This window comes from Trachinotus anak, unplaced genomic scaffold, assembly GCF_046630095.1.
Source record: "Trachinotus anak isolate AG129_WGS33_773 ecotype Australia unplaced genomic scaffold, CSIRO_AGI_Tana_v1 ptg000003l, whole genome shotgun sequence".
Lineage (NCBI taxonomy): Eukaryota > Metazoa > Chordata > Actinopteri > Carangiformes > Carangidae > Trachinotus > Trachinotus anak.
The window spans coordinates 300,137-324,675 of record NW_027273854.1 but is presented as its reverse complement, the minus strand read 5'-3'; the positions used below and the strand labels follow the sequence as shown (position 1 = coordinate 324,675).

Here is a 24,539-nt window from a genome sequence, read left to right as displayed (position 1 = left end):
AAAACAAAGTTAATGGCATGAAGTCATTGAGAGAGAGCGGGGGAGAGAGACAGAAATAGGGAGAGAGCGCCCAGTGAATCATGGGAATCCCCCAGCAATTGATATCAATGATGTAAATGATGTTCTTCATTATTTCCTCTGATCCTCTGAACCCGATTTTTCAGGTCTGGGTCTGGTCCTGGTGGAGTTTGAGTATGAGTACCAGGGTCGGGATGGGGTGCCGGTCTCCATCAAACCCAATGAACGCTACATCCTGCTGGCTAAGACCAATGACCACTGGTGGCAGGTCCAGAGTGACAGCAGCTCCAAGCCCTTCTACATCCCTGCCAAGTATGTCAAGGAGCTGCCGGTTGACTTCCCCTCCCCACTGGACTTTGCTGATCCACCCAGTCCTGAACCAGCGCTGGTCCCTGTAGCGACACCAGTCCCAGTTCCTGTGCCAGTCCCCATTCCAAAGACTCTGGAGGAGCCCAGTGGGACCAGAACCAAACCAGGGGATGAGGTGACAATCCGGCTCAGACCTGATGCCTCTGCTGGGTACCGTAAGACAGAGAACCGCTTGTCGACATTTGGTGTCCCGCTGGACTTTCATGACCTGTCGCATCTGGTGGTATCAGCACCGTGGCATCCAGGCAATCCTCCAGCTAGTCCCACAGAGAGTGGGACCACAACAACCAGCAGGAATACAAACATGGCCAACGGTGGTCTGAGTAAGAAGCAGCCCCAACTGACAGGGTGCCTGGATGACCACAGGGACTCTGGGAAGCCTCGGGTTCCCAGTTTCAGTCCAGCTGACCCCCTGTCTACTGCCCGGCCCCAGACCCAGCCCATACCGGTGGAGACGCCAGTGGTCCCGATGGTCCCAGTGGTCTCTGCAGTCCCCCCCAACAATGGCATCCACAGCACGTCTTCACTGTCTGCAGGTTGCCATGACAACCAGGAGTCACCAATAGAGCCAGATGAGGATGAGGAGGCAGAGGAGGAGATGAGCATGGAGGAGAGCTTTGAGGAGGAGGAGGATTCACTGAAGGAGGAAGATTCAAACCACATCTATGAGTCTATCCAGGACCTGAACCTGGACCTGGAGGCTCTGGTTGGGGGAAGGTGTAGTCCTGGAGAGCCACCTGAACCTGCACCTGCCCCACCCCCCCCACAAGTAAGACACCTGAAATACTAGCTCTCAACCTGTTGTTGGATTGTGAGAGTAGCTGGTCCGACCTGCAGGTCGTACAGGTTAGTTTCCCTTTAGACAGAGAGCCCACCTCAGTCCTCAGTGATCAGCCTGAAGGGTTCCCGTCCAGGTGAGGTGACGTTAATGTGGTCCTGAGTAAAACCAGAACAGTGACGTCTGGTTTGACTGCAGCTGAGTGGCAGCACACTCGGCTACGGAGGAGTTTGATCATCAATAATCAAAATATATTAACAAAGGTTATCAAAGTAGATGTTCTGGGATTTAACTGCTGCCACATGAAGGTCACATCTTTTTACAAAATAAAAGCTCTCTCCAACATGTCATTTCCTGCAGCGTCAACACAGGAAACAGAAAAATAAAAAGCTGTTTCCTCTTTTTATTCTCACCAAAGCAGAAATACTGCTGACCTCTGACCTTTGATCTCCACAGCTGCACTAAACTGGTCCTTGAGAGAAACTTCAATTTACTTTTATATTTATTCATTTATTTGATTTTTTCATTGTTTTGTTTAATATTATATTTTTATTTTCCTTAATTGGATTATATCATTATTTTATTAATTTCATTATCTTGATTTCATTGTTTTATTTATTTCTTATGTATATAATTATTTACTCATCTTTTACATTTAGAATATTTTCTTAAATTTTATCTTCTAAGTTTTTGTTTCTAACTCCATTCAATTCATTATTATTGTTTTTATTAATATTATTATCATTATTTTTTAGTTTTATTTCTTTCATTGTTAATTTTACAATTTATCAGAATATATTTTTTTCCTCTTTTCTCTGATGTATTTTAATAATATATAGTTTTCCAGCCTCAGCAGTAGAATTTATAGTCAGGATGGGATGTGGTGGGATCAGGGTCTGTGTGGGTCTGTGATGTCACAGCAGGATGTGATGAGGTCAGCAGGATGTAGTGATGTCACAATTGGCAGGATGTGTTGAGGGTCGAACAGGAAACTGAGAGAGATCAACGCTACAGCGACACCTGCAGGAAGAGGCAGGAAACACAATAACCTGACATCTGAGTGTGTGTGTGTGTGTGTGTGTGTGTGTGTGTGTGTGTGAGAGAGCGAGAGAGAGAGAGAGAGAGAGAGAGCGAGAACTGGTCTGACTGGTTTGTGACTGAGGCTGACTTGTGTCCCACATTTCAGCTCTGTGTGCACTGTAAAAAATTACTTTTAAGTTTGGTGAGAAAAACTGTTAAACTACAAATAATAAACAACAACAACAACAATGATAATAATAATAATAATAATAATAAGTCATTATTATGAATATTATGAATTCTGAATATTACCTGCACAGTTTCCGGTTATGAAAGGAGCTGAAGTGTCAGTGGAGGTGATAAACTTCAGCTTATATATGATTTACTGTTGGAGAGCTGAGCACCAATCACAGCAGCTGTTGTTGTGTTGTTGTCAGTTAGATGATTATCAGATGTATTGATCAGTGATTTAACGCAGCGATCCAGTCAACCTGACATAAATACTAAAACAATTTATTTGAAATAATAAATCATGTAAACATAATGGTGGTCATGGTGGTTCATATTTTATGTTAATGAGTTGACAGGAAGTGAGCGTGCAGACTGACCCGTGTTCAGAACCAGTGAACCAGCTCAGTGTGTGGATGCAGTTTGGATAAAGTAGAAATATATGAATGAATGTTGCGCATCATTAGTTTTCATTCATCATGAGTCAGAGTCTCTTACACCAGGAGACTACATGGGTGCAGGTTGACCTTTGACCTCTGGAGGCAGTTTTACAGTTTAAGGAGCTTTTACTTGTAGATTCTTTTCCTTGTCAGCAGTTGAGTTGATTAATGTTTGTTTATAACTGATCATGTGACTTCTGGTGTCACTGAACTGGATTTGAGTGTAAAACCTGGATCTACAGACCTGAACCCTGAACTCTTCCAGCTGAACCTCTGAGGTGAATCTTTACACATTGTGACCTGTTTTAGTGTCTTTACAGGAATCTACTTCCTCATAGTCAGACAAATAAAAGCCTTGCTTCCTGGTCAGAGGTGTGTCCTGATTGACTGCTGGCAGCTGAAGTGCATATCACAGTGGTGGTCTGGTCTGGTTCAGGAGACCCTCAGCAGTCAGTCCTGGGCCTCAGAGCATCAGAGCTGTGTCACATAATGCTGCTGGGTTTATGGGCAGAATGAGTGACAGGGGCCAACAGGGGCCGACAGGGGGCCCCACAGCAGGTTAGTCCACTGGTTGTTGATGTTGAGGGTCCAGCCCTCCCTGGCTCTCTGTGAGTGATAGCAACAGGTTTTGAAGAGAAACAGCAGGTGGCAGCAGCGAGTTGTCGTTCTTCAGTTTTTACCTGGTTGTTTGTCTGCAGAACCATCCACACGTCCAACATGGACGTCTGACGATTGTAGCTGACTCCTCCCACCCTGGACACAAACTCTTTGAGACACTCCCCTCTGGCAGGAGGCTGCGGTCCTTCAGGACCAAAACCTCTCGCCACAAAAATAGCTTCTTCCCATCTGCTATTAGCCTCATCAACAAGGCTAGAGAGCCCCACTGTTGCTGATCAATTGCACCAATCACCAGAAAAAATTCCTTGTATGTGAAAACATACTTGGCAATAAAACTGATTCTGATTCTGATTCTGATTCTGATTCTGATTCTGACCACAAACCGTCCACCTCCATGAGGAGGAGAGCTCCTCTGTGGGACTCGTCATGGGACGGGCTGTAAACCAGTCTGTGACTGGCAGGGATCAGAGGACACCAGATCCAAACTGATCTGGACTGGGCCTCACCTGGAGCTGGTCTTTCCTCGAGGTCTTTGGGTGATGAGAACAATCTCAGTGCTGTAATGAGGAGTTGATGAATTGAGATGTGGATGAGAGTGATCGTAGTAAACGTCTGATTTACAGTCACATTGAAGCTGTTTTTAGGTTTTGAACGTAACTCAACAGTTTTTACAACAGAACGTAAACGTGTGTCAAAGAGAGGTTTGATTCTGACCGAGTCTGATGTGGTGAGTGAGTGGATCCAGATCCAGAGTCATCAGTGATCCTGTGGTTAAACTCTGGTTAAACTCTGCTTGGTTAAATCTGGTCTGGTTAAACTCTAGTTAAACTCTTGTCAATCTCTGGTTAAACAAATAAAAATATTTTAGTCACAGTGTTTTCACTGTTTATGAGCAGTTTGTAAAATGTTTCCTGAACAACCAGCAGCTCCCTGTGGACCTGATGATATGTGATACTCTTATACTGAGGGTGTATGTGTGTGCGTGTGTGTGTGTTTAGTTTGAACTGTGACTGAAACATTTAAATTGAGTATAATAAAACATACAACGTTCCAGGAGTCATTCAAAATGTTCCAGGAGTCATCAAGAATGTTCCTGGAGTCACTGAAAATGTTCCAGAACTCATTTAAAACATTGTAAAAGTTCTTGAGGAAGATTTATGAAATCCTGAGGAGGTTCCAGGACTCAGTGAGGAAGTTCTAGGGGGCCTTGATGTTTCATTAGTCCTTGAAAAAGTGCTTTGCATCCTTAAAGAGGTTCAAGGTATCCTTGAGGACATTAGGTGGCTCTATGAGGGGTCCTGGAGGAGGTTCCAGGATATGAAAAGGCTTTTTGAATGAGCAGGGATAAGGCTACAAAGGGGCGGGGCTACATGCACCAGGGGGTGTGGCTACAGACTGCAGTAGAGATCTGCAGTGTGACACACTTTCAGTTCCAGTCGCAGTAGAAACAGAATTAGGAACTTCCTAACTTGTTTCTGGGCAGACTTAAAAAACACAGAGGCATTATGGGTAAGTCCACACTGTTAAAGTTTATGGTTGAAGCTGCTGTTCTTGTTTTAGTCCATTAACTCAGCAGGTTTGTTAAATGAGCCACAGGTCCTGGACTCTGCCGGACACAGATCCTCCGGTCTGGTCCTTGTTTCAGCTGGTCTCCTCTCAGCTGACAGGACATGTTCAGGTTAATGTGAAACTCAGGTGCTATTGTGGAGTTTGACCTCTGACCTCTGACTAACAGACTGTTGAACATTGAGAGGAGACACACCTGATCCTGGACTCATCTGGTCTGTCAGAGTCCTGTATCATATAGTGTGGAGGGTGAACACAGGACGCTGGTTTACTGGGTCCAGGAGGTTTTTCATGGACCTGCTGTACAAACATCATCCAGATCTCACATTTTAACTAAACACTCTTAACATTTCTCTTTGCATTATTTAGATTTTCTTTGTTGTTTTTCTTGATTTGAACTAATTTAATTTCAGGTTTTTTAATTTGCTAATTGAAAACGTAAATAAAACCTGTGGATGGAGAAACGCTGACGCCCATGGCTGCAAACTCTTCTTCTCTGCTACATTGACCTTTGAAAGAGGATCCACAGCCTGACTCAGGTTTAACTGAGCTGCAGAACATCAGCTCGTTACCTTTACAGTCACCCGTGTTGAGTGGTGAGGCCTCGCTTGTTTTCCAGCAGCATCTGTAGTTTTCTGTCTTACATCACAGACGATTAAAACCTGCTGTTGACAGAAAGTTTGTGTCTCTCAGTGAGAACCAGGAAAGAGTCTGAATTATGAAGTTTTACAGGTGATTGTTTGCATCACAATGTGGAGATAGAGGTATTACTAATAACTGATCAGTTCTTTTTATGATACTTGTGGATTTTTGAAATTCATGAAACACTTTAGTTAAAGTTTTTTATTTCTATCCAAGAAATTTAAAAATTAAACATCTGGATTGTGTTTGACAGAAGAAGAAATCTTCAGGCTGCTGCTGTGGTACTGACACAGTGTTTACTCCTGATTGTGTGTGTGTGTTTATAAAACAAAGGAGGAGCACTTCCTGTCAGACGGCGGCTCGCTCCACCCAGACACACAGAGGTCGTTATTGTTAATGAGTCCAAATGTCTCAAAGGTTTAGTTGTGTACAGCTACTGTGACAGAAAACTCGGAGGCTGGAAATCTCAAATGTTTGCCACTTCTTCAAATGACTGAAGTCAATAATCAATAATCAATTATCAAATCACAGCCAAGAAAAAACAGAAACGTCTTCTCCTTCAACTTTAACTCATGTTTCACCTGCAGGTTATCATGTGGTCATTGACCATGTGATGGTGAAAAATCTAAACTTTGTGTGGATGGACTGTCCCTTAAAAGCCTCTCTCTCTCTCTGTCTCTCTCTCTCTCACTGTAGGACCACAGCTTGCTCAGCCCTAACTCGCCCATCTACGCCAACGTCTCCTCTCTGAAGAAAACGTCTCAGGCCTCTGTCTCTAGCTCTGCCCCAATACCACCACCTCCTTCTGACCCTGCCCCCTCTGTCCCAGGCCACACGCCGTTGTCCTCAGTCTCCTCCTCTGGCATGATAAGCCCCGCCTCTCCCCTCAGCCCACAGGACGAGTGGCAGGTAAGGTGACCTCTGACCTGTGATAGGTCTGAACCACAGGTGTGCTTCAGTGTTGTAGCAGTTCAAGTGGTAGCTGAGAAAGAAGCTGTGAAAGAAACCAAAGTTACTGATAAGGACAGAGAGGAGAGAAAGTTTCAGTTGAGACAGAAGCTGTGAAGTAAATTGAAGTGGCAGATGAATTTTAAGGGGTTTTGTAAATTGGGGTGTTCTGACAGTTCTGACAAAAGCACTGAAAGAAGTTAAAGTGGCAGATGGAATACAAATAATACATGAAGTTGATATGATGGTTTTGACTAAAGTAACGAATGAAAGTGAAGTGGCAAATGAAATTGAAGGAGTAGAATAAGGCAACAAGAAGACACCAAGAAAATCGAAGGGACAGGTGAAATGCAAGGACTGAAAGGAGCTGAAGTAGCAGATGAACTCTATGGTCTAAAAAAGTTGAAGTGATATATAAGATATATAAGGCCTGAAATTATAAGGCATGAAATTTAAGGCCTGAAAGAAGTTAAAGTGGCAGTTTAGACAAAAACACTAAAACAAAATGAAGTAATTTAATTTAAGGAGTGACTGAGGCACTGAAAGGAATGTAGGTGAAAGATGAAATGAACATTCAGATGGACATGAGGACTAAAGACTGATATAGATAATGAACCAGTGACCTGAGAGTGGGAGAAGTCGAGGTGACAGTTTAGGCACTGAAAGAAAATTGATGTGGAAGATGAAATCTAAGAAGTGGCAGAAGTTGAGGCAGAAGAACCTAAAGAACTGAGACAAAAAATTCTGGACTGAAAGTAGTGAAAGTGGCAGTTCAGACAAAAACAAGTGTGACAGCTGACACAGAAACACCAAGAAAGAAGAAGCACTAAGGATTTTAAGTGGAAGTGTCAGAAAATGTGTACAGAGAGAAGTTGAAGTGGTTGTTTAGACATAAAGAAGGTGAAGAGTCAGTTGTGTGTATTTTTTCTTACATAATTTTAATGTCATTGTCCTGATGGTTTTGTTGATTTTACATTATTATTATGATTATTGTTGTTGTTTTAATTATTTATCTTCTTTTCTTATTTATATGTGGTCATATTTTTACAGCCTTTAATATATATTTTGTCATATTTTACAAGAGTTCTTTCTACTCTGTATTATTGTTGTAGCTCTCGTTCTAATATTCTGTGTTAAGATTTTACACTTTTTCTGTTCCATGTCCTCTGTTCATGTCGCTGCAGCTCAGAGGTAATTAAAGTTTAATCAGATGTAATCTGAGCTGATCCGGTTTGTTCCACAGGGATCAAATGAACAGTAAAAGCTCATGTGTTGCTGATGAACAGATGACAGTTCACTGCCTTGCTCAAAGACACTTCAGTCCTGATATTTAGACTGAGAACTGAGCAGTTTTCTGATAAGCAAGGATGTGAGCAGGCGATTGACACTGAAACTGGGGTCAGAAAATGTCTTGGTCAGTTTCTGTCATGTCCATTTCTGATGTACGATTCAGGTAACGAAAACAAAGACATTTGACACAATCATTTTTAAAATGTCAGGTTTTATCTTTCATGAAGTTGTGAAAACCACATCAGCTTAACTGACCTCTTCATACAAATGCAATAAATACGACTGTACCTGAACACACCATCAGCTCTGCTGGTTTCTACTGAGTAGAATCAGACTCTGCTGTGTTGTTTCAATCTCACTGACTTGTCCTCTCTACATTAAACCTTCTCTGTGCAGGTGCACACTGACCAGGACAGTGGGAAAGTGTATTATTACCATCCTGTCACCAGGCAGAGCACCTGGTCCGACCCCCGCAGCCCCCCAGCCCCGCCCACTGGAGACATGGACCAGTCCAAGGGGAGAGAGGGGGGACAACTGGCCTCCCCCTCCCCTTTGCTCTCCCCTGCGTCCTCTCAGGTGCAAAACTGCAGAGGCACAAAAAAACCACAAAAATGTTCACATTAGCAACTGATCCTCTTACAGGACGACGTTCTGCTGCGTCAACAGGTTCTAACAGATGTAACTGAAGGTTCTAACAGATTGAACTGCAGGTTCTAGTAGATGTAACTGCAGGTTCTAGCAGATGTAACCGCTGGTTCTAGCAGATGTAACCGCTGGTTCTACTAGATGTAACTGAAGGTTCTAACAGATCTAACTGCAGGTTCTAACAGATGTAACTGCAGGTTCTAACAGATCTAACTGCAGATTCTAGCAGATGTAACTGAAGGTTCTAACAGATCTAACTGCAGGTTCTAACAGATGTAACTGCAGGTTCTAACAGATCTAACTGCAGATTCTAGCAGATGTAACTGAAGGTTCTAACAGATCTAACTGCAGGTTCTAACAGATGTATCTGAAAACTGAAGGTTCTAACCGATCTAACTGCAGGTTCTAGCAGATGTAACTGCAGGTTCTAACAGATGTAACCGCTGGTTCTACTAGGTGTAACTGAAGGTTCTAACAGATCTAACTGCAGATTCTAACAGATGTACCTGAAGGTTCTAACAGACCTAACTGCAGGTTGTAGCAGATGTAACTGCAGGTTCTAAAAGATGTAACTGCTGGTTTTACTAGATGTAACAGAAGGTTCTAACAGTTCTAACTGCAGGTTCTAGCAGATCTAACTGCAGGTTCTAACAGATCTAACCACAGGTTCTAACAGATCTTACTGCGGGTTCTAACAGATGTAACTGCAGGTTCTAGCAGATCTAACTGTAGGTTCTAACAGCTCTAACTGCAGGTTCTAACAGATCTAACCACAGGTTCTAACAGATCTTACTGCGGGTTCTAACAGATGTAACTGCAGGTTCTAGCAGATCTAACTGTAGGTTCTAACAGCTCTAACTGCAGGTTCTAACAGATCTAACCACAGGTTCTAACAGATCTTACCGCAGGTTTTAACAGATGTAACCGCAGGTTCTAACAGATCTTACCGCAGGTTCTAACAGATGTAACCGCAGGTTCTAACAGAGCTAACTACAGGTTCTGAGAGATGTAACAGATGACAGTAATGTTTATCAAAGAGAATAAAACAAAGCTAAACACGGTGTGCGAGCGTAGCTGGTAACACGCTGTAAACCACTTCCTGTCAGGGGTCCTGTGGTTGGGAGCAGCTGGTGGACGAAGTCTCGGGCAGATTTTACTACTACAACCCGACCACACGAGCCACATCCTGGACTGCACCCGAGCCACCCTCCCCCTCCTGCTCCTCCTCCTCCCCCCGTGGATCTACAACCAGCAGGAAGCAGGTCGATGGCCCGGTACGATCCTGAGCCAAGTCTGGATTAAATCTGATTCAAGATCAGCACAGTCAGAACAGAACTCAGGGAACATAGATTCATCATCAACAGGAACTTTGAGAAATGTGTGTGAAACAGCTCAGACGTGAGTTTTAGGCTGAAGCAGAACAAACTTTGAAGCAGCAGTAGGTGAAGTGTCAGAGGCAGCAGGCTCTGTTTGGTCTTCAGGATTATTTACAATCATACTGTTACATTAGAAATGGTGGATTTCCTTTAATAACTGTTGTTTCTTTGGTTAAACTGAAGCCCCCCCTGCCAGAGGAAGATTATCCTGTTGACGGACCAAATGACAACAACGGCACTGTCTTTACAGCGGTACAACACACACACTCAACACACACATCATCATCCTTCAGGATGTTTTTCATGGATTAAAGCCAGGACAGTCTCAACTTTTTTATCAGTCTCTTCTTGGTTTAATCTCCTGGTCCCTGTGTTTTCCCAGCATCCTCAGCAGCCTGTGGGTCTGATTCCCAGAGCTCAGCTAGACCTGAAAGATGGAGACAGCTCCCAGTGGAGGCAGCAGGAGGTAATCAATCAGCAAATTGGTCAGTTAGTTTGTGCATCTGATTCTTCTTTCATTGATCCATTGATTCGTTGCTTGTTCCAGCTCCCACATTTGCCCCAAAGAATGATGGGAAATGGAGTTTCTGAGGAGGGAATGACCCTGCAGGGAACAAACTGGAGACACAGTGTGGCAGAAGATGTTAGTCAAACAAACAACGTGTGTCAACAAGACACAAAATTGTTCAAGATAAAAAGATAAAACATCGTCTTCACAACATTTTTAGGAAGCTTGGATTTTAAAGTGTGTGTCCCTGTGTGTGTTTCAGACTTTTGCTCCAGGTCACAGGAGGAACGTCTCTGACTACACTGAGGTGTCCAATAGAAGACACTCCCCTGGCAGTCCACAGGTAGACACACCTGTCTCTCTGCTTCATTCAGATCTACTACACATCCATCCATTCATTCATTCATTCAGTTGTTAACACCTTGTGATGTCATCCTATTCTCCCTCATCAAGCTCTCTGATAGGCACAAACTGAAGAGGAATCTGTCCAATCGGAGCACAGGCTCCCACCAGCTGCATGTAGGTCCTGAGCCCTGATTGGCTGCTGAGGTTGCTGGGTGTCTGTTGGGTTGTCTCTGTCTCATGCAGGTTTCCTTGGTGACAGTGTCAGACCTGCTGTAGTTGTCATGGAAACAATAGACCTGGTTTTACTAACTCTGCTTACTCATGAAGAATCAAACTAACATTTAGTTTTATTCTAAAACATCGAGTCATTTTCTGAGGGGACCTGTCCGGGCTTAGTCAGACAGCGCCACCTGCTGCGTCTCCTCAGGTTCATCAGGATGTTTTAAGACATTCAGAGACAGATATCAGAGATGAATGATCATCTCGAAATGTCCTGATCTGGCTGTGGTGAGGTTTGCAGACTGTAGGAGGCACTAACAGGATGTCAGTCTTGGATTATTGGCCAAAAATTGTCCAGTGTTCTTCCACTAATCCTAATTATCACATCTATTAACACTGTGAAGCTCATCTGCTGATGGTTCCTGAACTGACACTGAGGAACTCACTGCTCCTCTGTTTGTCCACTGAAAAATCTGTTTGTGACTCACCGATCAGGTTTAAAGCAACATGATGTAACTGTTCTACCTGAAAACAACAGATCCACAGTGATTCTGACGGTGCACACGGCTCCTCTGCCCCCACAGTCAACACCTGCTCTCTCTGGCTGACTGATGACCAGCAGCTCAGACTGCCTCCATCAGGTTCAGCAGGTTCCAGAGATAAACTGACTGTAGATCAGTGAACATGACTCAGTGACACCAGCAAGCCTTTAAAATATGATGATTCATGATGAATTATTGGGTTTAGAGGATCTTATAGGATCCTAGTGATTTGAGGGGTATGTAGGATCCTTGATGGAGCTCTAGCAGACCATAAAGATCAGGGGGTCTTAGAGGAGGATGAAATGGTTTCTAAAGAGGATCCAGAGTCTGATGGTTTTATGTTACACACACACACACACACACACACACACACAGCACTCCCATGTTTACACTGGAGTCACATTTCAAAGTGGACCTGCAGGTTCACAGAAGACTCACCTGCCTGCCTGTGTGTGTGTGTGTGTGTGTGTGTGTGTGTGTGTGTGTGTGTGTGTGTGTGTGTGTGTGTGTGTGTGTGTGTGTGTCCACAGTGCCACCTGTTGGAGAAAGCAGGAATCATCAATAAGACCAAAGTTGCTGATAACGGCAAAAAGATCAGGTGAGAACCACATCTGACTGTTCGTGTCAGCAGCCTCAGTCTGTCGGTGCCGGAGGTAACACCGTTTGTCTGGTTGTTGACAGGAAGAACTGGAGTCAGTCCTGGACCGTCCTCCATGGTGGGATCCTCACCTTCCACAAAGACCCCAAGTCTGCTCCCACTGGGACGGCTGTAAGAACCAGTGACACTGGGACACGTCTTGAGTTACTGTGACTCAGTCCTCATGTACACTGAGCTACAGACACAGGTCATCAAACACTCAATAAGTTACAGAGATATTAGCAAATATTTCAACAAAGAATGAGAATAAATGTTTTATGATTATTTCCATCAGAAAAATGTTCAACCAATCAGCTGACAGATAATCCAGTCCAGCTCAGTCCACCCCATCATCAGGCCAACCTTTGAATGTAACATTCCCATGAGCCGTTCAGACAACAAGAACAACCAGGCTGAACAAACAACATGTAAATAATAAACCAGTGTGTACAAACAAGCAGGAGACAACATACATGTTCATACACAGATATAAAGAAGACACAGGAAATGTTTACTAGGCAAACTGAGTGTGTGAAGTACAACTACACAAAAGACACACAAACACACTGCAGTGAGGGGCAACAGAATGACATGTAAACTGATGTGACAGATACACACCTGTCAGTCACACTGACGCCCTCCAGTCAAGTTGATCCTGAGGATGATGAAGCTGATGATGACTTCCTGTCTTTCAGAGTAAAGCGTCACAGATTGTTCCAGAATATACCGTTGACCTGAGAGGATCTTCAGTGGGCTGGGCCTCCAGAGACAAGTCCTCCAAGAAGAACGTTCTAGAGGTACAGATCTGTTACCATGGTTACAGTCTATTGTAGTTCCATATCTCTGACACTATGGTCACTGTCTGTTATACAGGCTCAATGTCACCGTTACCATGGTTACAGCCTGTTTTGAAGATATGCACTGCTGTCATCGTGTGCTTTACTGTTACTATGGTTGCTGTGGTTACAGGAGTCCACTGTGGTGAAGCAGTGAAGTGAAGTTGCCTTGGTTACTCATGGAAGCATCATGTCATGTGTTGTTTCTGACTTTAGTATTGTGTGTGTGACTGTGTGTGTCATTGTGTGTGCAGCTGAGGACTCGTCAGGGCTGCGAGTACCTGATGCAGTACGACACCGAGAGCATCATCAGTGACTGGCTCAAAGTGATCCAGGACACCATCAGACAGCTGGTGATGCACCACACTCACACACACACACACACACACACACACACTCACACTCACACACACACACACACACACAGGGTGAGGATAACTGTGGATCTCTTTCAGGAGCAGGAGCATGTGTCAGAGGACGAGGACGAGGCTGCTTCAGACAAAGAGGACAAAGACAGGAAGAGGACGTGTAAGTCTCTCAGCTAAAGTCCCCTTACTTATTTGACTGTATCACATGGTCATCATCAGCAGATTCATATTTGATTCTGAGCAGCTTGAGCTCTTTTCATCAGAGCTGAAAATAATGAAACCCTCTCAAATATTGTCAGACTCCAGAGCTTGACAGGAAACACCAAAATAAATGACCAGAGTGATCAATACTGAAATCAATAATTGTTAGTTACACTTTGATCCATTCAATCTACAACAACTGAACAACTGAAGAAGATTGTGTGATCCTGATCCTGATACTGGACCTGGACCTGAGACTGTTCCAAGGCCAAGAATGACCTTTCAGATTAAAAGCAACAACAGAGAACAGGAAGTGATTGAAAACTGATCTCCAGTTCAACAGTTAATGTCTGTTTTGACTGAGCTTAACACACACACACACACACACCTGTGTTGAACATCATTTAAACACAACTATTTACTGACAAGTGCAGTTTTAACAGGAAGTGGTGCTGGCTGAATATTTCCCCTTGACTTAAAAATAAAAGCCTATGAATGATGTATCTGTTGCTTTCAGGCACAGTTGTGATTTTCATTGACTTGACTAAACATGGTTCCCACAGTAGGTCTCTGAAAGGTTCTTAAACATGTTAGTTGTAATTGTGTTGTTGTGTGTTGTGTTGTGTTAGTTGACAGAATCATTTGAAACTAAAACAAGTCAAATGACTTTGACTTTTCTTCCGCATGTTTTTCTTCTGGTGTGTTTCAGCGACCAGGAGTTCATCAGGACCGGACTCTGAGCAGAGACGAGTCCGGACCAAACTGAGACGCTTCCTCCAGCGGAGGCCGACGCTGCAGAGTGTCAAAGAGAAGGGATACATCAGAGGTGAGACCAGTCGGCTCTGACCAATCACAGCTCATACATTTCACTGATGACATCACAAAGTATAAACATGTTTAGAAAATCCAAACAGGAAATAAACATCTGCACATACAGGTGTTCTACACAATGCATCACGTTTCACACTCACGCTCCTCGGTTTCTGTCGCCTAGACAACGTGTTCGGCTGTCACCTGGATACACTCTGTCACAGAGAAAACACGACCATCCCCAAGTTTGTGGAGAAGTGTATCAGAGCAGTGGAAAGGAGAGGTAAACACACACACACACACACATTTTTCCTGCAACATCTTCAGTAATATTTTCAGATATCTTCCCACCATGAGGATAGATGATGTTCCACTGTTTAATGAGGTCGTCTCTGACTGAGGACACTGGTGTGTTTCTGTACATGTGCTCAGGTCTGGACATTGACGGGATCTACAGAGTGAGTGGAAACCTGGCTGTGATCCAGAAACTACGACACAAAGCTGATCATGGTAACAAACCGTCCATCTGTCTGTCATCTTTATAAGATATCGTGTGAGAACCTGAGGACGCACAGCATCTTTGAGATTCATATCAACTATCTATTGGCTTGTCAAAAGCAAAGGTCCTCAGCCAATCAGAAAGTGTTTATAGGAGGGTGGATGGGAATTGGGTCATGACCAATCATCAGCCTCCAGGTCAACAGTGAAGAGCTAAAAGCTGCAGTTCCTCTAATGACCACTAGAGTCTGGCTCCAGCAGTGAGTCAGTCCCCAGAGACTCCCATGTTCAAATGTCCAACTTTACAACAAGAAGAAACATGTTTACAGCCTGGTACAGAAACTGTTCTGGTCTCTAGAGATCATTTCCTCCTTCATGACAACTGTACAGCTGAATTCAATACAACTCACCTGCATGCTCACCACAAACCAGCTCCACACATGCCCCACCTCTTTGACCATATTTGGATCAGCCGAGAGTTGGGGGCAGAGTCAGGCACTGCCAAGATGGCGACGGTGTAGCAGCTCACTCTGAGCTTCAGAAACCTGTGGGTGTCACAGAGGCTCTGCCCATCTTTATTTAAAGAAGAAACTCAGTTCACTACATTAGGAGGTGTCTCAGCAGCAGTCAGCTGTGAAACCTGCATCTGTCAGTAAAAGAACACCTGAGCGCTTTTTAAATTCAATTCAAGAGCCATCTTTGTTAAATGGACACAAATTTCATTTAGACTGAGGCACGAGACAGAACTAAAGCCAATATGAGGAGTGTCAGGAAGTGAGTAGTATGAACTGTTAAAGCTTTAGTTTGTTTGGTTAGTCAGTGTTCAATAGTACACTTCCTATTAATTCATTCCAAATTATGTTATGAGAATGTAGAAGAGTCAAGTGTAACTTGAGTCTAAATGAAACACTGTGTTTTTTCTGTAATTAGTCCAGATTACACAGTTCATCATCCTAGAAAATGATTAAAAATTACCAATCCTTAAAATGAAGCTTTAACCTAAAATGTTGTTATATGCAGAGGACGTCCTGGTGTATTTGATGGATGTAATTACACCGTGTTTATATTGTGAGAGAAGCTGCTGCAGATTAATACTTTCTAGTTGTTGACATTTTAAATCTTCTTATTCTTCTGTCTTCTGTGCAGAGGAGCAGTTGGACCTGGAGGATGGACAGTGGGAGGAGATCCACGTCATAACCGGAGCTCTGAAGCTTTTCCTGCGGGAGCTTCCAGAGCCGCTGTTTCCCTTCAGCTGCTTCGACAAGTTCATTGCTGCCATCCGTCAGTGCACAAAAAAACTACCTCATACATTACACACACATAATACACAACCTATAAAATGTGATGCAAACATTTAAACCACAGCCAAGGAGAATGTGTCTGACACATCTGAGACAAATATCTTATTTTATTTTTATCCTAAAGTCAAGTTCTGACCAAGTCCTTAACTTGTAGTGGTTTGGTAGCAGTCATACAGAAATATGTCTGTCCCTCTTCATAAGTCATTAGCCTGGCATCAGGTCTGAAACAAAGGTTGTGCTGAGGGTCAAGAGAAAAGCTGGTGTTGTCAGCACAGTTGTGAGTAAAGACCATCTGAGAACCGTGAACATCCACAGATCATTTTGTAGAGGTTTGGCCTGTAGCACGTCAAACCACCTCGTTAGCTGCAGCAGCTGTTGTTGTTTTAAAGTGACCCAACAGATGAAAGCAGCTCTGTGGGTTTTTTTCCATGCAGAGGTCCCAGACTACAGCCTGAGAGTCTCTTACATGAAGGACCTGGTTCGAACTCTGCCTCTGCCAAACCACGACACCATGGAGCTGCTGTTCAAACACCTACGCAGGTGAGTTCAAACAGAGGTTTCTTACAGCCTGAACCAGGGACAAGAGACCCAGGACTAGTTTTTTTCTTGTCTTTATTAACCAAGGGCTGAGAGTAAGTCAGAGTTTCACCTCTGAAACACTCAGAACACAGCTTGTTGAGATTTGTTGGGGCAACAAACGAGTTTCCATGTTTGAGATGAACCTGAGGTGTTCTGGGGATGATGCTGCTCTGGGTCTGAGGCAGTTAAGGCTGTTGAGCAAGGATCACCTATCACTCTGAAAATGGTCTGATCCAACAAACGTAAGGCGTTATTCTTGTATCCCATGTAGTGTGATTTGTAGAAGACAACTGACTCTGCATCAGGTCACCTCACTTACTCTCTCCCTCTGAGAGAGAGGGAAACTTATCAACCTTCAGTTTGTTGAATTCTGTTAAACCTTCAGTTTGATTAACATAATTCCCAGCAGACTGTAAAATCTGTGTCTGTTTTGGATCAGGTCTTGTGATGAGGTCTGTGGTCTGGTTCTGTGGTGATGTATAAATGTCATGACACTGAAACAGGAAACACAGTCTTGAATTACTTTCTCTCTATCCAGGGTGATTGAACACAAGGACTCTAACAGGATGTCGGTTCAGAGCGTTGCCATCGTGTTTGGACCCACATTGCTCCGGCCCCAGACCGAGTCGGCCAACATGACAATCCACATGGTTTTCCAGAGCCAGATAGTGGAGCTCATGCTAAATGAGTTCCAGACCATTTTCTCCCAGAGTTAAGAGGAACCTACTGGAGCTCCTCTGAAACCTTCAAGAACTACCAGAAAACATCCTGAAGCTCCCAGAGAACAATGAGAACTGCCAAAATCTTCCAAAGTGTCAGAGAACCTGTGTACCTAAACATAACCTCTTCTCAAATCCAAGGTCATTGGACCTGGAACCCACTCACTGCATGGTGGTCCTTTCCAAAGCCTTAAACAATCCAAATAGAATCTGAGTGGAAACAATTGGAATCCTGGACTGGTTTTAAACCTTTGACAGCAGCTTCACTTCTCTAACAAGGCAACAGACCAAAAGGATTCTATCTAACCCATGCTGGCAACACTACAGCCCTCTAACCACTGTGATTTGAATAATCCAGGTGGAACATGCATGAAACCTAGGAGACTGGATCTGTTTCAAACCAGCTTTGCTTCTTTTTCAAGGCAACAGACCAAACAAAACACATTTTCTTAGTAGCCTAAAAGCCCCTAGGATTTCTCACTTTGAGCAAAAACTATCCCATTAACTTCCAGATTCCTCTGGAGTCATGCAGCTTTCTTGTCCCAAACTCTCTTCCTATTTCTGTTTTTAAAATCCATAGACATGAGAGTTCAGGGGTTTTAAACCTGGTAGAACTGGAGGGGAACCCTGGACTGCTTCTGAAACCACAGCCAGTGGTTTCACTGCCCTTTCAAGGCAACAGACCAAACAAACTGCACCTTAAAAACACCAAATTTCTTACTCTGAGAAAGAACTAACCCCTATAAGTTCAAGATTCACCCAAAACCTTGTAAAACTCTGGACCCAAACAACATCCTTCTTTTTATGACAATTGTGTTTAAGTTTACAGGGATTTGAACCTGAAATGCTGTCACCAGACCAAAGCCTTAAGTAAAAGAGATAGACCCTGAATGGAACCATCTATAACACCCAACTGGCTCTTAAACCTTAACCAGCAGTTTATTTTTGCTCTCAAGACAACAGACAAACCACAGCCATTTAACACTAGATCCAAATACCACTTCTTCCTGTGGACAGTAAAGTTTACTTGACCCATGGTCACTGCACAGACCCATTAAATGACCCATGAGTAACTGGAATGGATCCATCTGGAGCCCCAGATCAAATCTGACTGCACCCGACAAACTGGAATAAAGTCACAAACCAAACAACCTTCCAACAGTGACCTGCTGGCTTGACATATTGAGAATCTTGACCTTTCTACCATTGTGTCACACATCTTTGTGTCTCCAGGGATTCTGAGTGTATTTCTGTTTTTAAAGATGTGAAGGTTTCAGGTATTTGACATAACTCAAGCCCCAGAAAACCCATTCTGAACTAAACAAACATCTCACACCAAACAGGATTTACACACTTTGCATGGAGAGACCTCACATTTTGAACACACCCTGAACACAAGCACAGTATGGATTTTGTATGTGACCGTACGTGTGGATATTATGTGAATGCAGCTTGTTTTCAGAGGAATTTTTTAAGACTTGTTCTTTTTCCTCACTCACTACCACATATCTGAGCCTGAGGATACTGAAAATATTTACTCACAGTCTCTGGAGCCTCTGGGAACACAGATATTAACAGCTGGTATGGATGCCCAAACAAATTGAAAATATAAACTCTTATTGGTTCCTTCTGTTCATTTTTTGTAATATTTTAATTAGTTGATCAATGTAGAATTGACTGACTGCAGACATCAAAAGCAGTCTTGGTTTTGTCTTTCAGAGATCCAAGAAAACATACATTTTAACAAAGTTATTTGTAAGTTTAGCTATTGCTACATAGCTAACATTAGCATTAGCAGCTGTTTACTTAACCAGTCTAGAAGAAATATTGAGTTCAGCAAAAAACTTCTTTTACCCACCAACATGTCTCCAGAGGTGGAAACAACTCTACTGAAATTAGCAGCTAACCAGCTCACTGCAGCCTCCACTCTGTCCTGAAGACGTAGCTGCTCAGAGGACATATTCTAACCTCTTATTGTGTAGACACAACAAAGACTGAAGCTCTTGGAAAGACTGGCAAGTAACCAGCCGCTAATGCTAATGCTGGCTATGTGGCAATAGGAAAACTTACAAAAAGTTCCTTTAATTTGACAAACTCAGTCTGATATTTGGAAAATTGTCTAAACCATGTCACGGCTCAGTTAGCAAACACAGACTAGGTTTTCAGACTGACTTTAACAGTTACCACTTCTTTTAGTGACACAACATTCCCCTCTTGTTTATGTGCATGATTCATTTCATCATAGTTGGTTATTACAACCACTAATTAATGCAAGGTGAACTAACCTCTGTGGAAAATGCTTTTATGCTTCACACTCAACTATCCTGTACAGGAGTACCCCAACACAGTATTTAACTCACCAGCCTCGCTGGGTCACTGACAGCATCCAGACACACTTTCACTGGGAGATCTGGATCGATTATAGCAGTTGTCCTAAGATTTTATATCAATAGGGGCAATTAAAATATTATGTAAAAAATTATTAATTTGTAAAAGCAACATAAAAAGAGGTGGTAAAAACCTGCAGCTCCTCAGTGATAGATGATACTCTCTTTAGTCTTTGTCTATCACAGACCATGTCCCCTAATTTCTCCATTGTTCAAGTGAAGTCTGGAACAACTAATGAAGCACAGTGAATATTTCATCGTCCACCTCCCACTGTAATGTTCACTCTGTCTATTGTTCATCCTGGATCCTCCAAAGTCAGACACCAGTTTTAGTTTAGTTCAAAATATCTACTTGTTTCTGTCCATGTTCACTTACTGGAGTCTCACTTAATAAGTAAGAGCTAATGTATTACCATTATCGGTCTGTGTTGCATTCACTGACTCTGGAAAATACAGATTTGAACAGAAGTCATTTTCTAAGTCAGTACATGTTGATACCAAATATATGTCTCACATGAAACCTTTGTCGTATTAAACACTGGATCAAACTTCAGTCTTGACGTGATGATGTCACGGACCTTCATCGCAGGATGATGATGTTATAAAATTTACAAATCAACTGAGAAGCGATCAAATGCCTTGTGCACATACTGTCTTTGTGCTAAACCAGGGTAAACCCACCTTGATCTGTCTCCGGACTGGACACAGAGATGACACTGATGTCCAACCTCTCACCTGGCTGTAGCGGACAGAGGACAAGAAGATTTATTACATTTGAAAATGTTTTTCTAAATCTAAATGCGGTGTATTAGAAAGTTCAGAGGGCCAGAACGTGTCCCTGAGGGACTCAACTAGTTATTGAAGATAGAGAACTAGAGGTTTTACAGCACAGTTCTTTAAGTATGTCTTTTAGGGATGAATTTTACAGGAACATTTTTACTGCTGTTGTTTGTGTCCTGCTGTGACGGTGAATTCTAGAAATGGTAATCTGTATGTTTTTATAGTGTTTGTATGTATTACAGATACAGAACAAAGTTAACATGGAAGATTAACAGATTCAACTGTACATAAGAGGGTATTTTACTGACTTTTAATAAAAATAAAACTGATCTGTATGAAAGTGTTCAGTGTGTTTTGCTATATGGAACTGAAAGTACCTCATCAACATACACTCAAATTAAAACCCTCTGATTTCCTCCTGTATCAGTCTCATTTGACGAGAGACATATTTTATTTGTACAAAGTCTCTACATCTGATGCTCCATCAGTTTAACTGCTGTGTCTAAACGTGATGTTTCTTAACAAGCCCAAAAAATCCAAGGTTAAGATTTGTGTTGTTGTGATGCAGTTACCATGGCAACCATGTTATTGCAAACAGAAAAGAACATAAAACAAGATAAAAACAAGAGAAAATGTCAGTCAGTGTGGTCAGATATTCAGGGATATTAATATGTCACATGATGCTGGAAAAATAAAGACGTCAAAGGAACATTAACCTGCTTTAAGAATAGGGTCGCTTTATTAGGTACAGCTGTATAGTCACTTCAGTCCAAATTGGAAGGACAAAAAAACAGAAACACCTCTCAGTGTAATGCAGTCCCATCCAAAATGCCAAAAATTACATTCACATTTCACTGAACAGTTTTCCAGTGATGCTGTGATGACAAATCTCTATTTGATTATGTCCAGAGGCAAAATTATGATGCAGTTCATCAGAGTCAGCAGGAGGTGGTGGATGGAGGACGTACAAGTTCAGAACTGTGACACCAGAGACCAGGTTCACAAACAGAGTCCTGTCTGAGGTTTAGACACCAGTTCTTTGGTTTAGGTCAGTGAAACATGGTGGTTTAGGTTAAATGTAAATAAACAGGTTGTGAGGTTTTTCCATATTAAACCAGACCAGGATCTTTCCCTGACCCGAACCAGGATCTGTGAAAGTTCAGTGATGCTGCAGCAATGATGGGGCAGCTGTGGTAGAGGAGTTGTTTTGATCCTGGTCCTGGTCCTTCTGATCCTGCTGGACCGTCAGTAAGACCTCCTCTGCCTCTGGTCGGGTTCAGGCACAGAAGTTGCTTCATTTAAAGTAGAAGACAAATAACAACAGCGCGGACTCGGCTCCAGACCACAGGCCGCTCACAGGCTGAGACCCTCTGCTCTGCACTGCACTGCGCAGGCGCGGTCAGCCAACCTGTCGTCATGGAGACAGTTTGTTGTTTCTGACCCGCGAACAGACTGAGCACACAGAGACCGAGCGCACGGGGAAGAAAAACTACTTCGGGTAAGATGTTGAAAGTAAAACTCACCTTTACCTGTCAGCTGGACTAACGTCAGCCCGCCTGCGTTTGTTATGGATGTATTATTGTGTTAGACCGGGAGCTAGCTTTAGCCTGGCAGCTAGCTTTAGCCTGGCAGCTAGCTTTAGCCTGGCAGCTAGCTTTAGCCTGGCAGCTAGCTTTAGCCACTGAGCTCCGTTCAACAATGACACGTTTCGGTTTTAGCTCCCAAACATCTTTCAACACAAACGGTTCACCTGTTAACACACCTGTGAATCGGCGCAGTCACTGTGGGACAGATTTAAAGTCAAAAAGCAGCTGAGGTATATTGTGAACAGCTGCTGAGCTGCGTTCAATAACAACACGTTCAGTAACGTTTGAAACAGGAAACAGCGGGTTTATCTCAGGTGTTCCACACCTTCATACGGATCCAAATGTCTGTCTCTTTTACACGTTTAAAGTCTTCAACAAATCAACCCACCTGGTTGTCCTGGAGACAGACTTTTTTTACTGATTACTGAAATAGAATTTACTTACCTAACATGTCACAGTGTTCCTTTAAAGCCACCACACAAGCAGGTGTTTACCTGTGTGACATCATCAGTCGATGGCGATGTCAGAGCGTGACGTCATCGACTTCTTGGCGTTGGAGCGAGAGCTGCGGGCGGCGGTGGAGTCTGAGCGGACACACCAGCGGGAGAACGAGGCGAAGCTGAGAGCCGTGGGCCAGAGAGTCGCCTCCTACCGGGAGTTCAGGTAACTGCAGGGGCCTGGAAGCATTCCAGAAATTCCAAAATGATCCTAGCGTTTCCTTGGAGTGTCATGAAGGAACCCAGCAGAATCCTGAACTAAGCTAATTTATGTAAAATACCCAGAGTGCTTCAGAAGTCTCCTGGGATACATCAAGACTTCCAAGACTTCCTAAAGGATTTCAAGGATGTCTTTGACAAAGAAACCCTGGAAATGTTTTGGAGGAACTTGGAATTCCTTGATGGATGCTTTAGGAGTCTAATGCAACCCTTGAAGACATTCCAAAACTCCTTGAAGGAGTTTCAGGAAACTCTCAAAGGCTCTCTGGTCCTTTGAGATATTCCAAGGCACCTTGAGGGAGTTGTATGATCCTTGAAAAGGCTCCCAGAGCTCCTTCAGAATATTGTTAGGGTCCTTGAATGAGTTTCAGGATGTTTAGAGAGGTCCCTTAGGTCCTTAGGGAAACACTAGGGGGCCTTGACATGGTCCCAGGATATTTCAGAGTACTCCAGAAGTCCTTGAAGTAGTTCCAGGGTGTTTCAGAGTACTCTAGGGTCCTTTAAGTGTTCCCAGGCTCTGTCTTACATGTGTTTTTGTCTCTTTCAGGGACCTGGTACTGTCCTGTCATCTGAAGCCTCTGGAGAAGAAAGATAAAGATGGAGTTCCACGGAAACAGCCCTGGAACCCCGTCGCCCCAAGCAACAAGTGATCACTATAGCAACAAGGAACACATAAACCCACCAACTATTTTTGAATCCTTAAAAATTTTTTTCCTGTTGTCTTAAATAAAAGATGTTGCTGTCCTGGGAAACCATGCATTTCCAGAACACAAAAACTTTCCAGGAGTTTTTTCAGGATCCCGAATGATTTTTGCACTGACTCAGTGTGAGCAGCAGGTGGAGCTGAAGGAGCAGTCACTGGAGCAGCTTCATCCAGCTCCTGCAGTCACTATCAAAATCACAACTAAAAGTCTTAACTGCTGAAATGAAAATGAGCTCTGTCGAAACATCAGCAGCAGCTGCGTTCAAGGGTCAACAAGTTTTCAGTCAACCTGTCAGTATGTTACACAAACCAGTGAGACGTGTTTTGAATTAACTACAGAAACGCAAAGTCCTGTCCAGGCTGAGTAAACTCTCTGAAACATGGCTGGTTTTTCAAAATAAAATTTTTACCTATCAGTGTCCAAATTAATTTAATGTGGAATATAACATGTAGGTTTCAGCTCTACAGACGCAGTGAACTGGAGGAAAAGTACAATATCAGTATGCATTTGTATTATTAAAAGTATTATCTTTTTTGTTTTCAATAATCTCACAATTCCTTCATTATTGAATGGACTGTGTACTGTTATTGTTACTACCTTTTAAATTGATCCATTTTGTCAGAATCAAACTGACTCTGAGTCTGTTTTTATAAACTGTTATTTTCTCTGATGTGAAACAGGAAGTGGTTTATGCTTAGCAGGTTCACACAGAGGAGGAAACACAGGTAGGAGGTCTCACTCTGAACTTATTTATGGAGTCCAAAACACTCACACTGCAGTTTCTAGCCAGTATGGTCCTTGAATACATCAAGAGATGTCAGGGATTATTCAAGGCCTTCCAGGGTGCTTTAGATGGCTACAGAGG

General features: G+C 43.1%; 2 protein-coding genes and 1 long non-coding RNA gene across 7 annotated transcripts in view; 2 read left to right on the top strand and 1 right to left on the bottom strand.

The window, feature by feature from the left end:
- The window catches only part of LOC139609420 (rho GTPase-activating protein 27-like), a 28,499-nt gene extending 7,488 nt beyond the window's left edge, over positions 1-21,011 (top strand). The window contains exons 3-22 of one of the 4 annotated variants that reach the window (XM_071463971.1): positions 165-1,156; positions 6,376-6,588; positions 8,314-8,493; positions 9,669-9,836; positions 10,122-10,190; positions 10,321-10,404; positions 10,486-10,581; positions 10,709-10,789; positions 10,900-10,965; positions 12,083-12,150; positions 12,234-12,321; positions 12,885-12,986; positions 13,280-13,378; positions 13,481-13,553; positions 14,304-14,420; positions 14,589-14,687; positions 14,837-14,914; positions 16,049-16,183; positions 16,638-16,743; positions 17,321-21,011. In XM_071463971.1, the coding sequence (XP_071320072.1) occupies positions 165-1,156; positions 6,376-6,588; positions 8,314-8,493; positions 9,669-9,836; positions 10,122-10,190; positions 10,321-10,404; positions 10,486-10,581; positions 10,709-10,789; positions 10,900-10,965; positions 12,083-12,150; positions 12,234-12,321; positions 12,885-12,986; positions 13,280-13,378; positions 13,481-13,553; positions 14,304-14,420; positions 14,589-14,687; positions 14,837-14,914; positions 16,049-16,183; positions 16,638-16,743; positions 17,321-17,498 (3,092 nt within the window). In that variant the 3' untranslated portion in view covers positions 17,499-21,011. Of the gene's footprint in view, positions 1-164; positions 1,157-6,375; positions 6,589-8,313; positions 8,494-9,668; positions 9,837-10,121; positions 10,191-10,320; positions 10,405-10,485; positions 10,600-10,708; positions 10,790-10,899; positions 10,966-12,082; positions 12,151-12,233; positions 12,322-12,884; positions 12,987-13,279; positions 13,379-13,480; positions 13,554-14,303; positions 14,421-14,588; positions 14,688-14,836; positions 14,915-16,048; positions 16,184-16,637; positions 16,744-17,320 lie in introns of all 4 variants that reach the window. The other 3 variants (XM_071463962.1, XM_071463990.1, XM_071463981.1) reach the window with 3 other exon arrangements.
- Positions 19,927-22,326, bottom strand: LOC139609517 (uncharacterized). Its single transcript, XR_011685247.1, has 2 exons — positions 22,192-22,326; positions 19,927-22,076 (listed from the first exon to the last, which is right to left on the bottom strand). It is a non-coding gene; the product is annotated as an uncharacterized lncRNA (long non-coding RNA).
- Positions 22,036-24,303, top strand: dnaaf19 (dynein axonemal assembly factor 19). Of its 2 annotated transcripts, none has more exons than XM_071464162.1 (3): positions 22,036-22,166; positions 22,726-22,917; positions 23,518-24,303. In XM_071464162.1, exons 2-3 carry the CDS (start codon positions 22,769-22,771, stop codon positions 23,618-23,620), a joined length of 252 nt encoding a protein of 83 aa, XP_071320263.1. In that variant the 5' UTR covers positions 22,036-22,166; positions 22,726-22,768; the 3' UTR covers positions 23,621-24,303. The 2 variants fall into 2 exon arrangements, with proteins under 2 accessions (XP_071320263.1, XP_071320271.1); XM_071464170.1 differs by having other exon boundaries at positions 22,072-22,166; positions 22,713-22,917.
- Positions 24,304-24,539: the final 236 nt, after the last annotated feature.

Coding starts and splice junctions, on each gene's coding strand:
- dnaaf19 (XM_071464162.1), top strand. CDS start 22,769: ATGGCGATGTCAGAGCGTGACGTCATCGACTTCTTGGCGTTGGAGCGA. Junction 22,918..23,517: donor GCCTCCTACCGGGAGTTCAG/GTAACTGCAGGG, acceptor TGTCTCTTTCAG/GGACCTGGTACTGTCCTGTC.